The sequence below is a fragment of the Rhinopithecus bieti genome, unplaced genomic scaffold (genome assembly GCF_001698545.2).
Source record: "Rhinopithecus bieti isolate Rb0 unplaced genomic scaffold, ASM169854v2 scaffold_5260, whole genome shotgun sequence".
In the NCBI taxonomy this organism is placed as follows: domain Eukaryota; kingdom Metazoa; phylum Chordata; class Mammalia; order Primates; family Cercopithecidae; genus Rhinopithecus; species Rhinopithecus bieti.
The window spans coordinates 5,082,336-5,101,945 of record NW_016805896.1 but is presented as its reverse complement, the minus strand read 5'-3'; the positions used below and the strand labels follow the sequence as shown (position 1 = coordinate 5,101,945).

Sequence of the window (19,610 nt, the reverse complement as noted above, 5' to 3'; positions counted from 1 at the left end):
ATGAGAACAGCGTGGGGGAAACTGCCCCCATGATCCAGTCGCCTCCCTCCCTTGGCACGTAGGTATTACAGATCCCTCCCTCCACATGTGGGAATTACAATTCAAGATGAGACTTGACTGGGGACACAGAACTAAACCACATCAACCCCTAAGTCTGTTTTCCTCTTAAATGATCTGAACTTTGACTTTTCTTGCCATAAGGCTTCTAAAACACTTAACCCTCATCATTGTGTTAGTGAGGGAACCACAGTAGCTTTAAGAAGCCTAGCTATTGAACCCATGACTAGAAGGCCATGTGACAAAACCCCTCACAGAGAAAGCCCTGTGGATTTGTGAGGTTTCACAGGGGCAGCAGGGTCTTGCAGCAGATTGAGGTTTTCTTTTCCTAAGTTATTTGGGAGACTTCAGAATCGACTGGAACTTAAGAGGATCATTCTAAAGCTTGATACATAGAAGCTCCTACAGGAGATGAGGAGGGATGCTTACATTAAGCCTTAAAAATACAAATATATATAAAAAAAAAAACCCAAGCCAATTTACCATCCAAACAGCAACAGCTAATGTATTCAGGCAAAAGACTTTTAAAAAGACAATTGCATTTTTTCTTACATTAAGTGCAATGTAGAGTGGCATCGATTGCCTCCACTCTTTTTATAGCATATTTTATCTTTTCTAGTTAAATGTATTCAATGCTTTTGAAAAGTTGTTAAAATGTATGTAACATTTTAACCATTTTAGTGTACAGTTCAGTGGCATTGAATACATTCACAATGTTGTTCAAGCATCATCACTATCAATTTCCAAAATTTGTTCATCATCCCAAACAAAAATTCTGTACTCATTAATTTTTTTAATATCCTGGAAATGTTGTCTCAGCCATTGTTTTCAGTGATGGCCACCAAATAGACTAACCTCTGGGGTATAGACTAAAATGGCTGAAAGTCAAGCATATGGTTAAGTGACCTTCACAGTACCCCTAAAAAATGTTTGTGAAAATAAAATTACTTTACAAAACAATCCTATTTGTCAATGACTTGTAACATAAAAGCTATATTCTATAGGGAAAGGTTTTTTTTGTTTTTGTGTGTGTGTGTGTGTGTTTGTTTGTTTGTTTGAGACGGAGTCTTGCTCTGTTGCCCAGGCAGGAGTGCAGTAGCATGATCTCGGCTCACTGCAAGCTCCGCCTCCCGGGTTCATGCCATTCTCTTGCCTCAACCTCCCGAGTAGCTGGGACTACAGGTGCCCACCACCATGCCCAGCTAATTTTTTTTTTTTTTTTTTTTGTATTTTCATAGAGACGGGGTTTCACCGTGTTAGTGGGAAAGTATTTTTAAAAATTGTTCTGCAACTATGTATGGATCACCTTCCATGTGCCAGGTGCTCTGTAGACAGAACAGTAAACAAAACAGAAAAAACATTCATGTTGCTTGCATTCTAGCAAACAACAATTTCAGATAGGACCAGGTAATCTGAGGAAAACAAGACAGGATGATAAGAATTGGTTTGTGTCTTATCACTGTTTACATCCTCCACAGTGTCTAGCACACAGAATGCATTTGACCCATATTTGCAGATGGGCTCATAAAATGTCTATTGAGTAATGACTCTATGCGTGACACTTACTGAGTACCTTGAGGGACATGGAGATTATTCAGATTTGGAGTGTCACTTCAAGCTGCTTGTAAATGATCATAAGAAACCTGATATGCACATTCTAGAGGTAGCTATCTGATAACTTACTTAGCTTTTTCCTTGGCCTAAACCCAGTTTTTATTTAATTTTTCTTTCCCTTACTCTAATTTCCCAGGCCCTTTCCAAAATCTTTGCTCAGCATGGTCTGTACAACGTACTTTAGCATCTTCAAAATGTTCAGCAGTAGCAAGAAATCTAAAAGCCTGAATTGTCCAATAAAGGATTTTCCCTTTCTTCCCTTTTCAAAGCTCCCTCCCCCAATAATAACAACAACAGTCTATCCTCAGGAACAGTTAGAAGTGTGTCAATCAGATAATGTTTGTTCTTGGCACTATCTTTGCATTTAAAAGGGAAAAAATCTAACTGGGGTAGCATAAGAAGAAAAGTGCAATGAGATTTTTCCATTAGTTTAAATTATTCTAGATAGTAATATTCCTTAGTATACAAATTTAGTAATAGAATAACCTCAAGTTTACAATCTAGCAAATGTGTTCTATTTATTATAATGCTTCTGATTTTGTAGATCGGTAGTATCAAACAGTGGATAGTGGATCTACTATCAAATAGTAATTCCATTCTCATACTTTGCTGCATAAACTGATATCTGCCCTGTCAATCTCATGAGCCAAATGTCATTTTCTGAAGGAAAAAGGGGTTACTTATAATTATGGTAGTTACAAAATCAAGTATATCTATAACATATTTAAATAAATTGTCTGTAGCTATTTTTAACCATTGATGGTGTTGGGCTAGGACTTCTGCTTTATCTCCTTGTCTATCAGAAATTATAAAGTTCTATTTGTTCAAGGTGAGAAGAGCATAGTACAAGAGATATTAAGTGGCTTCCCTTGGGTAAATACCAGATAAAATCATGTAATTACAGAGCCTTCTAACTTCCCAATATTATCCAAGTGTTATAGTAGACAGTTGGTGTCCTACAATATCTGTCAAGCCTTGTCACCGAAAAACACTGGAACATTGAGAAAAGTATGTGGACCAGCAAACCTGCTGTAAAACTGATAGTAATGGCACCATTCCTAAGCAGCTTACTTTCTCAGAAAATAATCAACCTTTTGATATAATCAAATATGATGCATTTTATCTTTCAATTTAAACAGTGCTAAATAAAACAGTGATATTATATTGCTGTGAAAACAAACTGAGAAAATTTATATAACTAAACAAGAATCAGAATCTGCTTCAAACATGGTCATAATCATCATTTTCTTCTCATTTATTGTTCTGGGAGGATTCAACCAGGAATAGACAAGAGACTTTATTAGGACCAGTGTTTAGTCTGTTTCCCCAGGAAGCGGACCTCCGGACAAAGCTTGCATGGAAGTAGCTCACTGGGATAGTGAACACAGAACAAACTGAAACTAGGAAGGGAGGAAAGCTGATAGACAGTGCAGGAATTTCCAAGAAACCTTGTCCAGTGCACTCCAGAACTGCCCATTCAGGAGACAAAAGGAGGGAGGGAGTTCTAATCTCGCTGCTCTGTCCTGCATTGGTCAATGGTTACCTACAGGAGTTAATGTCCTCATGCTTCTAGGTTGCATATGTGTGAGTGGTAGCTAGGTTCCAGGTGTTTGTACTGAGACATCAGAGGTATGCAGAAAGGGCCTGAGGCCAGCCTTTGTCCGGTTGCAGCTGCATCAACCTGGTTGAAATCTATGTGGTACCAGTTACATGTGCAGGGGCAGGAGAAAGAGGCAGGGCCAAGAGGATTTCGAAAGGTACACAAGAGGAATCTGAAATATCACCCACTTGATTTTCATTATTCAAGGTTCTTCATCACTATTTTTCGTTGGCTTTTAAAAAAATTTGTTTTAATTGAAAAGAGTAGTATACATTAATATGTATGGAGTACAATATGATGTTATGATAAGGTAGACATGTGTAATTATTAAAACAGGCTAATTGACATATACATCTACCTTACATACTTATCATTTCTTTGTGATTAGAGCATTTAAAATCTAATCTTTTAGCAATTTTGAAATATACATTATTAACTTTAGTCACCATGCTGTGCAATAGATCACTAAAACTTATCCCATTGGCTTTTCAAGTTTTTTTTAACAAAAGATACACTCGTCATATTCTTTATACTATATTGATTTATGGATGACCTCACTCAAGATAACTAATGACCCGTACTGCTGATTAACCACCTAGAGATCTCTTCATCCCAAATTCTAGTCCTATTTCCCAAGCAATTTTCTGTGCACTAGGGAGCTGGGCCACAGCTATTTTCTGAATGAATGAATTAATTAATTAATAAAATAGATTTTCTGTTATTTATTTGTATTTATTCTCATTGTACAGAGAATTGTATAGATATAGATATATGTACAGAATGAATGCAGAAAAAGTAATACAGTTGCTGCTTACTCACTTTTTTCAATGGCCAGGTGTACTTTGTCTATTTGAGTTTATGTTGGCCAGGTGGGCACGTAATTCAGGGTCAGTGAGTTCAAAAGTTCTAAAGGACAAGTAGGAGACAATTCCTCATGGCTGCTAGCCCTATTGATGCTCTCTCAGAATGTGGCCTCTGGCTTCTAGGATTCTGGCCACAGCTCAAGTTACTACATAAGAAATAAGAAAGGTTCTGTGGAAAACTATGTCCAGTAAAGCCTTGTGGAGCTTTCTTAGAACACTGAGGTAAAGGGAAAGCTTCTAAGAATTATGTATAATGCCGGGCATCCAGTAGGTGCCCTACTCTATTCCATTCACTAAGCATTATTGAGAACCCAGTTTGAACAAGGTATTATGCAAAGAGTTGAGAGGAATGCAAAGATGAACAAGACATAGCCCATGTCCTCAAGATGCTAGCATGTAGTACTGTGGTTTTAAGTTTACCCCACATATCTTTTGGAGAAACTGATGAAAGCCGTGGACCTATGTTTCAAAACATACATGACCCTAAGCATAAAATTTTATATTTAGCTCATGATTTTATATGAATTGGAATTTATTATTCCAATTATGGAATGATATAAAAAATTCAGGAAAAAACTTGTCTATTAACAACTATGGAAAATGTGTAGTGTCATAAATGGTCCAATAGATATGTGAAGGGCCCTGGGAGCAACAAAAGGGAGAAAGTAATCCTACCTGAGGGTATCAGAATGAGCATCCTCAGGGACATGGCATGTGTGTACTACCTTGAGGGATGGTGATTGTAGGGAACACCTGGTGGAGGGAGCAGGCTGAGTAAAGGCACATACAAGAAAGCCAAGGGAATGTTCTGGAATTTAAGAAATCCAGTGTGGCTAGAGCATAGGACTGTTGCAAGAAGCTGGAGAATAGTGGAAGATGGGACTACAGACTAGTAAACTGAGGTCCAAACACTGATTTTCATGCTTACCCTGTTGGGTTTTACTCAGTAGGCAATGGAGAATGACATGACCAGAGCAGAACCTTATAATATTTCTTAGGATAGATAGAAAGAGACAGAAAGTGGAGGTGAGTAGGAGGCTTGCTTCTAAGTAGAAGGCTTTTACAAGCTGGATTAGGGCACTGGAATGTAGGGAATGGTAAGATCACATTAAAGATGTGAGGTCTAAAAGCCCTTTATAAAATGACTATCCCCAGGAGAAATAAGATACAAGATTTTCTTACTTCTAAAGTGATTAATATTCTGAATAAAGTTAAACACTGGCAATAAGAAATTAGTTATCATTCAGATCTGTCTTTTCATTTACCTTCTCTTATTATTTTTATAATCCTTGGTATAATACTTTGAAAATAATGGGCTTAATAAATGCTTGTTCAATTGAATGTTTTTAGATTTAATTTGTAGTATGACAGTTATTGAGTCAACAATTTTTATACCTCATTTTGAATAATGATACTGGTCTACAGACACAATTTAAGGAATACTGAATGCCTTTTCCGAATAGGCAATGGATGTACTACCAGGGCCTGTGAAGATTGGCATGATATTCAATTTGATTTTACACCAAAAATATGTTGTAGACCTTTTCATAAAGGTTTATTACATCACCTTAACCAGGAAATTAAAGTGAAACTAAAATGTTATCTCTGTAAGATATGATGCTTCTCTCTAAGGATCCTTAGCAAAGAGAACTGCCTTGGAGATAAAAGCATGCTTTCAGAGCCAGAAAGACATTGAGTTTGGAAGCATAAAAACGCTTGGTGAGCTACTCAGCTGTTGTTTGGGTTCACATTTTATAAAGGTATAGCTCATGCTCACTAATGGAAAACAAATCTGAAGACTCTGCCTTTAGTAACATTTTCTTTCTCATTTCAGTGTTTGGTTAATGTGGGTGATGGCTAATAGCTTCAGTGTAATCACATCAAAATATATCTCTTGACCCTGGCAAAGCATACCATTTAACTGAGTCCTTCTTCCCCAAAAGATTTTTAAATACTATTTTCTCGTGATAAGAGGCCTGAATAAGGGCATAAAAATAAATTATTTATTTTAGAACTCTTAACAACTAGGTAATTTGCACCTGGCTTTCTTGGCCACAATGCTCCCAGGAAATTCCTCTGAATCAAAGGAGCATCAGTTTTCTGTTCTTCCTGTCTCTTGTCTAACTCCACTCTTTAAGTTGTGCTCCGTAGCAGTGGTTCTCCAACTTTATTGTCTAACAAAATCACCTAAGGAGCTGATTATACCTAGAGATGCCCTGGCCACACTCAAGACCTATGGAATCAGACTCGATAGTTTGAGACCCACTCTTGGCTCTAAAGCACAGCCCTGGTTTCCACCACCATACTTCTTAGCTTCAGATGGGGCTCTGAATTAGCTCAGATAGTAGTCTGAAGATGAAATTAAACATTTAACTTTATGAGATTCAAATCTTTAATAAAATATAAAAACAAAGATATTCACTCATTGAAAAATTAAGAGCGTTATATACTGGGCAACAGAAACGAATAGTTATAGACCCTGCTTTCCTCTAAGCCCCAACACAAATTTCTCTGGCTCTATCAAGTCAATAGAAAATCTAAATTCACCATCATCGTTCCTTGCTCTGTGCCATTGTTCACTGAATCCACTTCTTCTTGGAGTATCCTTTCCTCCTTATCTCCATCTATGCACTTTCTGCTGTGTTTTAGGAGTCAACTTGAGCCTTACCTCCTCTCGCAAATCTTTACATAGTTTCCAGCCCACAGTAGCATTCCTGTATTTTGAGCTCCTGTAGCACTTTTCTTTTTAATCTGCACTATGGATGTGGGCTTTGGATAACAGAGTGTCTTGTGGTGATCTTCAGTTAGGTCATCTGAGTATGTCTCTCCCCATGAGACTTACAATGTTTTTTATAGTCAGGCTCTCATATTTTGTTAAATCATCAATAACATCAATCACAATGCATTGTAGAGCCTTAAAAATGCTGGTTGGATTTAATTTCTTTGAAACTATTATGAAATCTAGCTGCTTGTTCCATTTCCCAGCTCTGTGTGTAAATGCATATGGCAGTCTTTCTCCATATGTTACAGCCTGCATGTGTGATTGATGCATGGCAACTAGTGATACACTGAAATATTCTTTTTTTTTTTCTTTTTTTTTGAGACGGAATCTTGCTCTGTTGCCCAGGCTCCGGTGCAGTGGCGTGATCTAGACTCACTGCAAGCTCTGCCTCCCAGGTTCACACCATTCTCCTGCCTAAGCCTCCCGAGTAGCTGGGACTATAGGCGCCCGCCACCACACCGGCTAATTTTTGTATTTTTAGTAGAGACGAAGTTTCACCGTGTTAGCCAGAATGGTCTTGATCTCCTGACCTCGTGATCCACCCTCCTTGGCCTCCCAAAGTGCTGGGATTACAGGCGTGAGCCATCGCTCCCGGCCCCTGAAATATTTAATTTGAAATTGTACTGAACTAGTAATCACTGTGATATAGTCTCTCATGGATTTATAACATCATTTCATCCGTTAAAGGGAAAACAAACTTCAAGTTATAGAAGACAGTTCATATTAAGGGACAAATATCTTTATAACTGACAGAGTGAGGCAAAGAATTGAAATAATTTTTGTGAGTGGAAAATGTTTATAATTCTATCTGAATATGACAGTAAATTTTAATGCCTCTCTGTTTGCTCTCAAAAATGAATAATGCCTAAAATTTATATAGTACTTTATATTTTACTGTTTTCCCATGTACATATTCATTGTTCCTCAGAACACTATCAGAAAGGATGTTATTATTCCCATTGTACAAATGAAGAACCACATGAATCCCAGTCTATCTCTCAGTTCATGTTTCTCTATAAGAGAAAATAAATAATATGTATATATAAATATCAAATCCCATTGTATACCTTTGAATATGTACAATTTTTATAGGCCAATTGAACATTTTGAAATCTAAAAGGAGAGAAAATAGATTATTATTCCATGCTCAATGCACTTTAATATCTCTATCTCCTCCCTCTCCAACACACATATAAGTTCTGTGTGATCAGGGTCCTGCCTGCCTTGTACACTCCAATTCTAGAAGCCAGAACAGCACTGCAACACAATAAGGACTGAATAAATACTTATTGTATGAGAGAAGTTGTAAGACTAAGATGGAAGGCTATAAAATGCACCAGTGAGCAGCTTAGGGTAATGAGTCTGAGGAACCTAGTGTCACTCCTGACATTCTCAAGGGGCTGAGTTCCTCTCCCCACCTCCTCACACCCCAGTTCTGTGAAGCCTGGCCCACATGTGAGCTCCTTAAAAGCATTTTTACTTAAAGTCTACTTGGTGCTTAGAATACTGAATGAAACTTTGCATTTGAGAGTTGTCGTAGGAACAAGACAATGCTTATATGTGTGTTCATCTGTTCGTTCTAAGGACGTCGGAACTTTGTTGGATAGCTAAAAGAATGAATCTCCATAATTAACTTTTCTACAAGTTAGCAAACGTATTTTAAGAATCTGCTATATGAAAGAACACAAATTGGCACTTCAAACCCGCTGTGTAAACTAATCAGAAATATTACCTCAACTTTGTTATTGTACTCTGAAGAGTGTAGTTGCAATGGAAAATTCATGCTGGGAATATTGCACTGAAGGTCAGGAAATTTATATCTAGGAAGGGGAGAACTGGATGCATTTTCAGGAGAAACAATTTATCCTTGTTGCTATGGGGATTCCTGCATATACCTGCATATCTCAAAGAGGGGAAAACAAGTCATAACAGAAACCTCAGACACCAGTCGCCCTCACTTTAAGCACTGAAGGCAGGGTAGAGACTGAGGGAGCGTGTGCATGGATGCACACACACACACACACACGCACAAACACAACAGTGTCTACACGCAAGAGGATATATGTATTCCCAATAACAGATCAACAGATTATATCCAATTTCCAGCATAACTACAATTTCCTTTTCTCCTAACTAAAGCATATCATAATGCAATGAGTGACCTTCTTATGGATGTAAGCCTCAAACCCCTCTAAAATAATATGTATATACATAATTATACAAATCACCCTTAAACTGCATAAATTAATTGATGGTAATCAGCTTCTTGCAATACACCTCACAACCTGTGAAGACATATCAGGCTGTCTTGATGCCAAAGGACTGAGAACTACTGACTTCAAGAAGTGCTTCTTGTACTTAAATGTGAACACAAACTGCCTAGATATGTTGCTAAAATGCCGATTATGATTCTCTAGGTCTGTGTGGGAGCCTAACATGCAGCATTTCTAAATAGCCTGTGCTTTGTTACCACAAATGTGATGTTGGACCAGCGGTATCACCAGGAATCCATTTTACAACCTTGTAGGTGATTCCATTCTGCAGCCACAGTTGAGAATCACTATTCCATAATGACTAAAGCTAAGTCACTATAAGATAATTGTCTACTGACCTTTCTCTCAGCTGCAAGCTCTTTGAAAACCTTCTAAAAGTTTATAATCAGTGGTTGTCAGAATCACCCAGAGTGTTGTCAAAACCCTTTTCCACTCTCTTATATTTTGGAATCAGAAGGTGGTAGAGTCTGGGTTTGAGAATTTTGAGATCACCAAATGCTTTAGAAAAAGAATATCATGCTTAGATTCAGAGACTTGGACCCAGCCTCAGGGGTTCAAGAAAGGCTGGCCCTGGACTAAATCATAAAATAGACTAAATCTTGAAGTTGTCTTTTGATATTTTCTTCCCCATATTTTATCCAACTTTTATGATTCTACTATTTCTAATAAAATTTACGACATCAGCCATCTCTGTCTAGGTATAACTAGGTTTGTCATTTTAGCACTTTTCCCAGGGACGCTTGGATTTAAGTCATCTCTGTGAATGAAGGACTTCATCTCTCCTTAAAATGGCACAAGATGTCAGAAAACACATTAAAAATATCTCTTGAGATGGACAAACTCTCCTTTACCCATCTGCAACTCTCCCCCTAAATACCCAAACCTTGCCCTTTTCTACCTGAGATTGCCTGGATTTATAGAAAACCATTGAAGCTTTGTCTGTTTCCATTTATGTATATAAAGACAAACTCTTAGGTCTTAATAATTACTGCCTGAAATCAACACTAATGTCGTTACTTTTAAGATTCCATAAAGAACTAAATATTAGATTGAGAATGCATTTTGTCTGTTCTCAATGTGGTTATTGTTAACTAAGGAATTTCATTATGTAAAATGTTGCCTTTCCTATATATTAATATAAAATATACGCAATTGTATAGATGAGGGAATTCCTCCTATTTCCTGTGCCTAGTAACAGGTGCTCCATTACGGACGACTGACGTTTGATAGCTATTTAGTAAAATATGAACAGTGCCATCTAGTGGTTCATAATCATTATTGCACAACCTAAATATCAAATGATTTCAGGAGCACGACAGTAAGCAACATATTTATATAACTGTCAGACTTTTAAAACAGACTTCTTAATAACTTCCTAATGAATCTCAATTTAGCATTTCTCAGTGTCCCTATTTAAATAAACAAAAGGACTATGATACTTAAATTTCTCTATAACTAATGTATACTGAATGCTTATTATACGATGCTTATTATAAGCACTATGTGAAGTGCTTTATGTGAAGTATCTCATTTGATCCCCCAAAACAACCATGTAGTGGAGAAAATAGTATTGTCCTCATTTTACAGGTGAGGAAACTGAAACCTAAGGAAGTTAAATGACTTACCCAAGGTCATAGGGACAGTCAGTAGGGGAACTCAGCCACTGCCCCGGTTCCTGCACCTTCTGCACTGTGATTACACCTCCCAAGGTAGTCGCCAATGAAATAAAGTTTCCATGAAACCTTTATGAAAGATAGCCTCCTCACCAGGTTTCTAATGACCCGATATGGTAAAATCAACTTAAACTCCGCTAACTCAAAATTTATGACAACTAAACTGAATTAAGTGTCTGCTTTTGTGGCTGCAATGCACTTTGTGATTCTTTTACTTCACCCACATAATACGTCATCAAGATTATGGGTTGATTAACTTATTGAAATTGGGATACTTGGCTAAAATTTAGTTTTGGACTCACAGATCTTATAAATTAATAATAGAATAGTATGGCTTTAGATCAGAGTGTATTTAGTTATTTTAACACAAATAGCTCATTTCTTGAGCACCTATTATGTGAATACATGTTCTCTTTTAATCTCACTATAACTGCCTCTGGATGGCATTCGTTTCCTCATTTATAAAAAAGGAATAATACAATGTATAAACAAAATATTATTACATTTTATTTTTATTAATAAAATTTGCCCAGTTTTGCAGTTATTTCTGGAGCCAGGAATGAAACCTTAATCTTTGTGGCTGCAATATCTGAATTCTTTCCACTATGCCACTGCTGGAAAATATGGGTACAGTGTGCATGACTACAGCATTTTCTGCATAGTACCACCTTGTATACAAAAATACTGCCATCCCTTATTGGAACTAAAACAATAAGCTCCAACTACTTCCCACTGTATGCCTCTCCGTCTCCACTCCTTTCTTACCTTAAAGTCAGAAATGACATTTTTAAGCTGCATTCCTTATCATGTCGCTGTCCTACTTAAAACCCATGTCTTCATACTCCGCATAAAAAGCCACATCCTTATCACAGTTATGGTGCTCCTGCAACCTGATCTTGTTCTCCTGGCCCCATCATGACCATATCATAATCCCATTTTATACCTAGCATACTATATGTCACAGTATGTCACCATTTCTGATCATCTGTTTGTGTGATTATGTGAGTCATGTCTGTATTTCCCCCCAGACTGTTAGCTCCCATAGGCAGGAACCACATCTGTATTGTTTGTATTGAGTCCTCACGATCTACCATAGTGTTTGCACATAATAATGAAAACTAGTTTTACTTAAATCATTTTCTAATTATCTATTCTCACAGTTAGCCAGAATTATTATTAATGAAATATTTTTCTTTTACGTTTCCTTATATTAGGACCTTGAATATGTAAGCACGTAAATGCAGCATACTTATGTTTAATAACTTTCATATGATTTCTAGTATTTGTTCATAACAATAAACAGTTATTATCTCCTACATGACATGCCCTATTCCAAGTTTTTACAGGCATTATTTTATTCAGTTCTCATAGTAATCATCTGAAAGTAGATGCTATTTTCAGCTCCACTTTTCTAACATGAAGATTCAGAGAAGTAAAGTAATTAGACTGACGGGATACCTAGGATTCAAACCAGTGTCTCTATGATTCTTCATGACTATGCCTTATTGCTTTTTAGAAAGCAAATGCATCCTTAGAAAACCCTGTTTCACTGCTGAGTCATTTCTTTGTCATTCTGTCATTTAGTCAAAAGACATTTACCAAGTTCCTATGTGTAAGGATGTGTAAGGCAGTGTGAGGGGCACTAGGGGTGTCTACAGTTATCACAATAGACACAGTCTCGTCCTGTGCCACATGCAACACAGAACGGGAAACAGACAACCTGTTGGTCCACACAAGAGTGCCCACTACATGCTGTGATGGGGAAGGACAGAGCTCTAAGGTGGTGCATGTGAAGGGTATAAAACCTGGAGACAGGTTTCTGATCCAGCCCAGAAAGATATCCTTGAGGAAGTGATGTTGACACCAAGGTAGAGCAGATGAGATGTAGATGACAATACACAGGGGCTAGATGAAAAAAGAAAAGAAATAAAAAAAAACTGCAATCCTTGTTTAGATTTCAAATTAATGGGAAGTCATTAAAGGACTTTAAGCAGCATACAATTTTTTTTTTTGTGATAGAGTCTCGCTCTGTCACCCAGGCTGGAGTGCAGTGGCACAATCTTGGCTCACTGCAAGCTCCACCTCCCGAGTTCTCGCCATTCTCCAAGCAGCATACGATTTTAAGCAGCATACAAGTGACATGTCAAATTACAGTTTAGAAATTACACTCTGGCTGCAGTGAGTAGAAAGGGAGTACAGAAAGAATGAAGAAAGAACTGACTCAGCCAACCAGTAAGCATGATAGCATTGGGTAATGAAATTGGGTGGTGGCAATAAAGGCTCATGGAAATGGCAGGATTACAGTGATGTTTAGGAGATATACAGTCCATAGGACTTGGTCATTGATAGAAGCCAGAAATTAAATCTCCTGGAGGGAGAATAGGGAGCGGGAGGATGGTGGCATTCACCAAGGAAGGGAATCCCAGGGCCGGCAAGGGGAGAGATGAGTACAGGCTGCTCACGCTGAGGCTGAAGTACCTAAAGAACCCTTATGTGGGCATGCATATGTGGGAAACTTTATGTAGGCCACTCCTGTGGTCACTCCCATGGGCCTGGATAATTCCACACCTGGGAATTCTAAAAGGGTTTCCTGTTCCTTACAATGGCTCATCGAGAGAAACAAGCATCCAGATTCCCACCCTCTGCCAATAGCCATTTAGCTTTCTTAACATCTACGCATCTCCCTCCCATGCTCAAGTTCCCAGTCCATGCTCCTCTCCCCAGATGCCTGTTCCACATGATCCACAACCAGGAACTGGGTGAGAATGGGTCACAGGGACCAAGCAGGACGACAGGCTGGATGTCATCAGCACTGCTGTCTTTGCATCCTGCACCCAGACACATCCTGATGACTGGATTCAGAAAATTCACAGATCAAATCTATAGGGAGTAATTAGAGGAATCCCAGCTCTTTCCCACTAGAATTTTAATTAATTAATTAATTAATTAATTTTGTTTATGAATGCCATTTCCCTGGGAGTGTTTTGCTTGCTAGATTGAAGAGTTGGATAAATAACACCAAGAAATACAAATAATTTCCTTGTTGATTAATTCTTGATACACAGAGAAGGTTGCAAATTTGAACTCACTTAAATCTGAATTTTTCCAAAACTAATAAATATTTAAGTATTTTAGTTGGTATGTGATTTGTACTTATCTGTTCCAAATCAGAGATATATTGCAATATATTTTTCTTTTGACATGACTCACATTATTCACTTGTTCATCTATAATACATTGTCTGCTAGGTACCAGGAACTACCACTTTTACTCTATGCATTTTCCCTTTTAGGAATGCCAGCCCCATTTTATAGATAAAGGAAGTGAGACTCTAAGTCTTAGAGGCTAAGAGGTCATGCACTTGTCATAGAAGAGCCAGATTTGCAACCTAGGTCTTTGGACTCCAAGTCCAGTGTTCCTTGAGCGCAGGTATCTTCCCTTCATAACATAAAACATTATTTTGAGTAATTGTTAAAAGTAACAGCAGAAATACAAGTAAAGGACACAGTAACGGTTCTATGTAACCTGTTTTTGTTTTTTTTGTTTTTTTTTTTGCTTTTAGTTCAGGTATTTGCATAATCCACTCATCTCTTAGATCTCAATATGCACACAAAGTTAGTTATGAGAGCCACACTTCAGGGTTTTTTTTCATCATGCCTATTTTAAAATCAGAATGTCTGCACAGATTGCTGTCTCTCTTAGGGTCCTGTGATTAGAGATCCTGCAATTAAACTTAGCCTGGGAAAAGGATCTGACTTCAAAAGACTGTTGGCTAGTTGGCCCATGTGTTATTATAATGGAAGAAATTGGTGATAAGCTTCTCTTATACCAAAAGTCAGAAACCATAGATCTGTTCTGAAAAGCAAACATAAAGAGAAAAGCCAAGAAAACAGTCACATAGTTCAATTCATAGTAGAAGCTGATGCTAGTTTTGCTTATTAGGTGTAGAGCCAGGAGTGAGCAATGAGGTAGAAGACAGAAAATAGGGAGCTGTTAGTGAAAAAGTATATATACAGTCCATATTTCTCAAGAATGGAAACTAATTGTTACATTTCATTGAGAATAAACAAAATATTTATTTGCAAATGCAAAAGCGTAATGAAAAGTCAACCTTTAAGGGTGAAAATGTGGATAAACTGGAACTCTTGTATACTGCTGATGGGAATGTAAGATGGTTCAACTACTTTTGGAAAATACCTTCGAACTCTCTTTAAAATTAAACATACACCTACCATGAAACCCAGACTTTTCATTTCTAAGTATTTACTTAAATTTTAATGATTTTAATATTTTAAATCCCCCATTATCTAAGAGAAATGGAAGCCATGTATCTATACAAAGACTTGCACATGATTGTTCATAGCAACTTTATTCATAAACAAAACTGAAAATGACCCAAATGTTCATCAACAAGTGAGTTGATAACCAAATTTTGATATATCCATGTAACGGAATACTACTCAGCAATAAAAAGAGGAAACTATTGATACTTTCAGCAATACATGTATTCATACAGCAATACATGTATGAATTTCAAAATAGTTAACACTAAGTAAAAAAATCCAGCCCCCAAAAAAGAGTGTTTACTACATAATGACAGTTATTAAGAATTGAAATTTGCAACAGAAAGCAAATCAGTGGTTGCCTGGAACAGGGAATGAGGATAGATTACAGAGGAGCATGAGAAAACTTTTGAGGGTGAGGACATGTTCTTTATCTTGGTCGTGGTCATAGTTTCTGTGATCTCATAACAAGACCTCAGGTCAAATAGGGAAGAAAATAGAAATCGTTTTCTGGACTACCCTAGTGAAAGTAACCGTGACTTAAATCAGTTGGTAATAATGTAGCCAAGAAACTTCTTGTTCTTGACTAGCCTAGTTCAGTGATCTGTGACTTAGTTCTGCTGCTGCTGCAGGGTGTACATAATTTTCCTTTTTACCTTGTCTTCCTGCCTACCTTAACTTTCTTTTCTTTTCTTATTTCCAAAAGCATACTACTAAAAAACACATAAATAAATGAAAACATTTTAAATACTCAAATGTAATTTGGACATCCTTTCAAACACTAGAATTTAAGTGTTGGTCTTTTCTTTGTGAGGGGGCAGGGTGTGCAATGGAGAAATAACTTTTAAACCGATAGACTTGGATCTGAATGCCAGTTTTGCCATTGACTCCAATTCTGCCTTTGCATTTGTCAGTTCAGTTTCCAGATCCTCAGTTCTCTTACTTGTAACATAGGGATAACAGCTGTATTTCAAGGGTGACTGTGAAGATTGGAAATAACTATCTATTGTGGTGGTCAGTAAATCATTTGCTTGCTATTATATAATGCACATCAAGTCTTAGAGATAATGCACAGCCTATGTTCATTTACTTATGTTGACCCCCTACAACAGCTGCACACAGGTGAGATATCTAGAAAAAAACAGGACAGAGGGACAAGTAAACTAATGTATTTGCCTTCCATTACTTTGGGCTGATGTGTTAACTCTGCTTTAATTGTAGTGCACCTGGTGGACATATGGAATGTCATAGAAGCATTGCGGGAAAATGCTCTGAACAACCTGGACCCAAACATTGAACTCAATGTGTCCCGCTTAGAGGCTGTGCTCTCCACCATTTTTTACCAGCTCAACAAACGGATGCCAACTACTCACCAAATCCATGTGGAGCAGTCCATCAGCCTCCTCCTTAACTTCCTGCTTGCAGCGTTTGATCCGTAAGCACCCTCTGAATGTCTGTTCCTCTCTCCATGTTTGGCTTCCACTTCCTCTCTTACTTGGTCTTTTTCCCAAATAATTTTCTATCTCTCTCTTTTTTTTAACTCTCTTTTTTCTTACAGTGGATGCTTATGTCAGTAAAGCCTCCGTGTGTTGAATATAAATTTTAAATGCTGTGAAAAAGACTAGACAGTAAAATGGTGCCAGAGGAACTTGAGGACAGTTGTATTTTATGTACTGACCTTTAGTTAACTCATCCCATGCTTCCTGGAAGCTGTGGATGCTGGAGAGGATTGCCTGTGGAGCGATTTAATGAAGCGTGAAGTGGGAGGATGTTTTTAACTCTCTTCTTTGCAAATTGTTTCAGACAGTGTTTCTGAGGTGTCCTAACAAGGCCCTACAGCAAACAAGAAAGAAATTGAAAAAGGTTTCTTAACTATCCCAGTCAAAGTAACTACGACTTGCGTTAAATGAACTGGTCAATTTAAGTGTTTCAATCATAAAATAATGGGATGCTGTCCACAGACCACAACTGAAGCTCAGCTTCATTTTTGTGTAATTTGACCTTTTAGAATCAGAGAATTTCAGGGCTGCCTGAGATCTTTTTTTTTTTTTTTTTTTGAGACGGAGTTTCGCTCTGTCGCCCAGGCTGGAGTGCAGTGGCCGGAGCTCAGCTCACTGCAGGCTCCGCCTCCCGGGTTTACGCCATTCTCCTGCCTCAGCCTCCCGAGTAGCTGGGACTACAGGTGCCCGCCACCTCGCCCGGCTAGTTTTCTGTATTTTTTTTAGTAGAGACGGGGTTTCACCGTGTTAGCCAGGATGGTCTCGATCTCCTGACCCCGTGATCCGCCCGTCTCGGCCTCCCAAAGTGCTGGGATTACAGGCTTGAGCCACCGCGCCCGGCCCTGCCTGAGATCTTAAAGACTGTTCGTCCAAATATCTCATTTTACAGATGAAGGAATTGAAGCACAAAGAAATTGTCACTTGTTTGGTGTCTCGCAGCATGTTAGTGGCCGAGTGGGGACTTAGGTGTTCAACAAAAGTTTCTTTGCCAAGGTATATGTGGATTACCCTGAATTACGTTCTCAGCCTACAATTTCAAGAGGGCTTTTTGCCAGTAGCCTCCAACCTGGACTTAGTACCACCTCGTCCACTTCCACTGCTTGTTTTGAATATTAAAAAGGAAAATTGCTAACGTCACCTTTCAGCAATCGCATTTTAAGATTCTCAGAAGGTGTTACTTAGTCTCATTTTCTGGCCAATGCTTGGAAGTATTTATCCCCGCAGTGGAGATGTTCCAGCCAGGCTCATGTTATTTTGCAATTCACAAAGGCTACCAGCTGTCACTTTGCAACTTAGAGTGTTAACAGAATCGTTCCTGCTCAGTTTTTCCAGTGTGCATTATTGTGTTCGTGATGTTTATATTTTGAGAAATTCCTCGGTTAAAATCAGCAGTTTTACAACTAGCATTCCAGGTTGGTAGATTCTTTGCTTTGGCTGTGCACACTTCAGAAAGAGATGTACTGCTCTGGCTTAATCACTATGGTAACTGGATGGTGGGGCAGGTAAAGAGGACTGTGGTTCCACATGACAGGCAGCAGAAGCAGCAGAATGGAACCTGGCCATGGCATTTCTATAATGGCATTTCTAACCTGGCCCTGTGACAAGAGTGTGACAGCTTTCAGATTTGCCCCTAAAGATGTCAGGGGACTTATTTGTTAGAAATGTAACAATGGAAACTGCAAAAAGAGAAATATAATATCTCACTAAATCCTGGAGTATTGCTAGAGAACTCATAAAGAATCAAAGCCAAAGAATCATTTGCACCCACTCCACAAATATAGGCTAGAAACCAGACTAACAATAAGGAAGGGGGTATTTTGTGAAATATATAGGAGTCACACTAATATAGTTAGATTTTTCACTTTTGGTCAGAAATACTGGCTAGATCACTTCTAAATACAGATCTACGAATGGTCTCTAAATAGCTGCTGAAAATATAGCTGAATCATTTCAAGACTGATGAAAAGCTAAGTTTGACATCTATCCCAAGGTAAGGAACAATTCACAAAAAAAGTTCAGAAGTAATGTTTATGTGGTGCCTATTCTTCTTACAGATAGGAAGCCTCCTGATGTATACTTTCAATAATCTCATTGTAGTAGATTTATAAACTCATCCACATAGACAAATTTCACTGCAAAGATTTATAAACATATCCATGTAGAGATCCTACTCTGCAGACACTTCTGCATTTGCCTCTTTAGCGTAGCAAGTGAGCATAGGCAGTTCTACTGACACTCAAATTTTCCATCTGATGGCATGGAATTTTGGATGTGAGATGTAAGCCATCAGGAAGTACAGCTAACTGGATATGTAACTTAGAAGTGAATATAAGAAGATAAACCTAAGAATAAAATAAATGTTCAAATTCTATTTCTTATAATAGTGAACTCCTATTTATCCAAATGACCCAGCGTGGAAATCTGATGCCACTTCCTACCACCTGTCCCACGACAGAGTCCAAGTGTTTAAGGGAACCGTCTGTATTTTGGCAGGCATGAATGATCCTGATACTAGTAAAAGAAAGATGTGCTGTTGCTATTACAGAATCACTGAGACATTTAAGGGATTTTCTCCCATTTGCCATATTTTAAATTGACATATAAATAAACAGGGAAAAAATCCAAAATAAAAATTAGAAATGCCTTAAGAACCTAGACTCTGAAGAAATAATACTAAAGATAAATAAATAAAAAGGAAAGGCAGTATAGTGATTTAAACTCATGAAGAGTAAGAACTTGGATTCAAAGAAACCTGGCCATTTTGGGGGGAAGTGGGTGGTGCCTTAAGAGTCTCTAGACTCCCAGGGAGTTGAACTCTGTGAAGAAAGTGGTAACCTGAGATGAGGATTGATGCCTCCTTTACTGGGATGTACTTCTGAGAATCAGATTTACCTTCTCACAGCCATAGCTCCCCAAGTATAGCATTCCCTCTCTCACCAAAAAAAAAAAAAAAAAAAAAAAAAAAA

The 19,610-nt window shown here is 37.9% G+C and overlaps 1 protein-coding gene across 29 annotated transcripts in view; it reads left to right on the top strand.

Moving 5' to 3' along the window:
- The window catches only part of DTNA (dystrobrevin alpha), a 419,414-nt gene that overhangs the window by 303,047 nt on the left and 96,757 nt on the right, over window positions 1-19,610 (top strand). For all 29 annotated transcript variants that reach the window (XR_001886016.1, XR_001886017.1, XR_001886018.1 and 26 more), the window contains exon 5: window positions 16,367-16,580. Coding sequence is in view for 25 of the 29 variants with exons in the window: in XM_017874046.1 (XP_017729535.1) it covers window positions 16,367-16,580 (214 nt within the window). In the remaining 4 variants the exon portion in view is untranslated. The remainder of the gene's footprint in view (window positions 1-16,366; window positions 16,581-19,610) is intronic.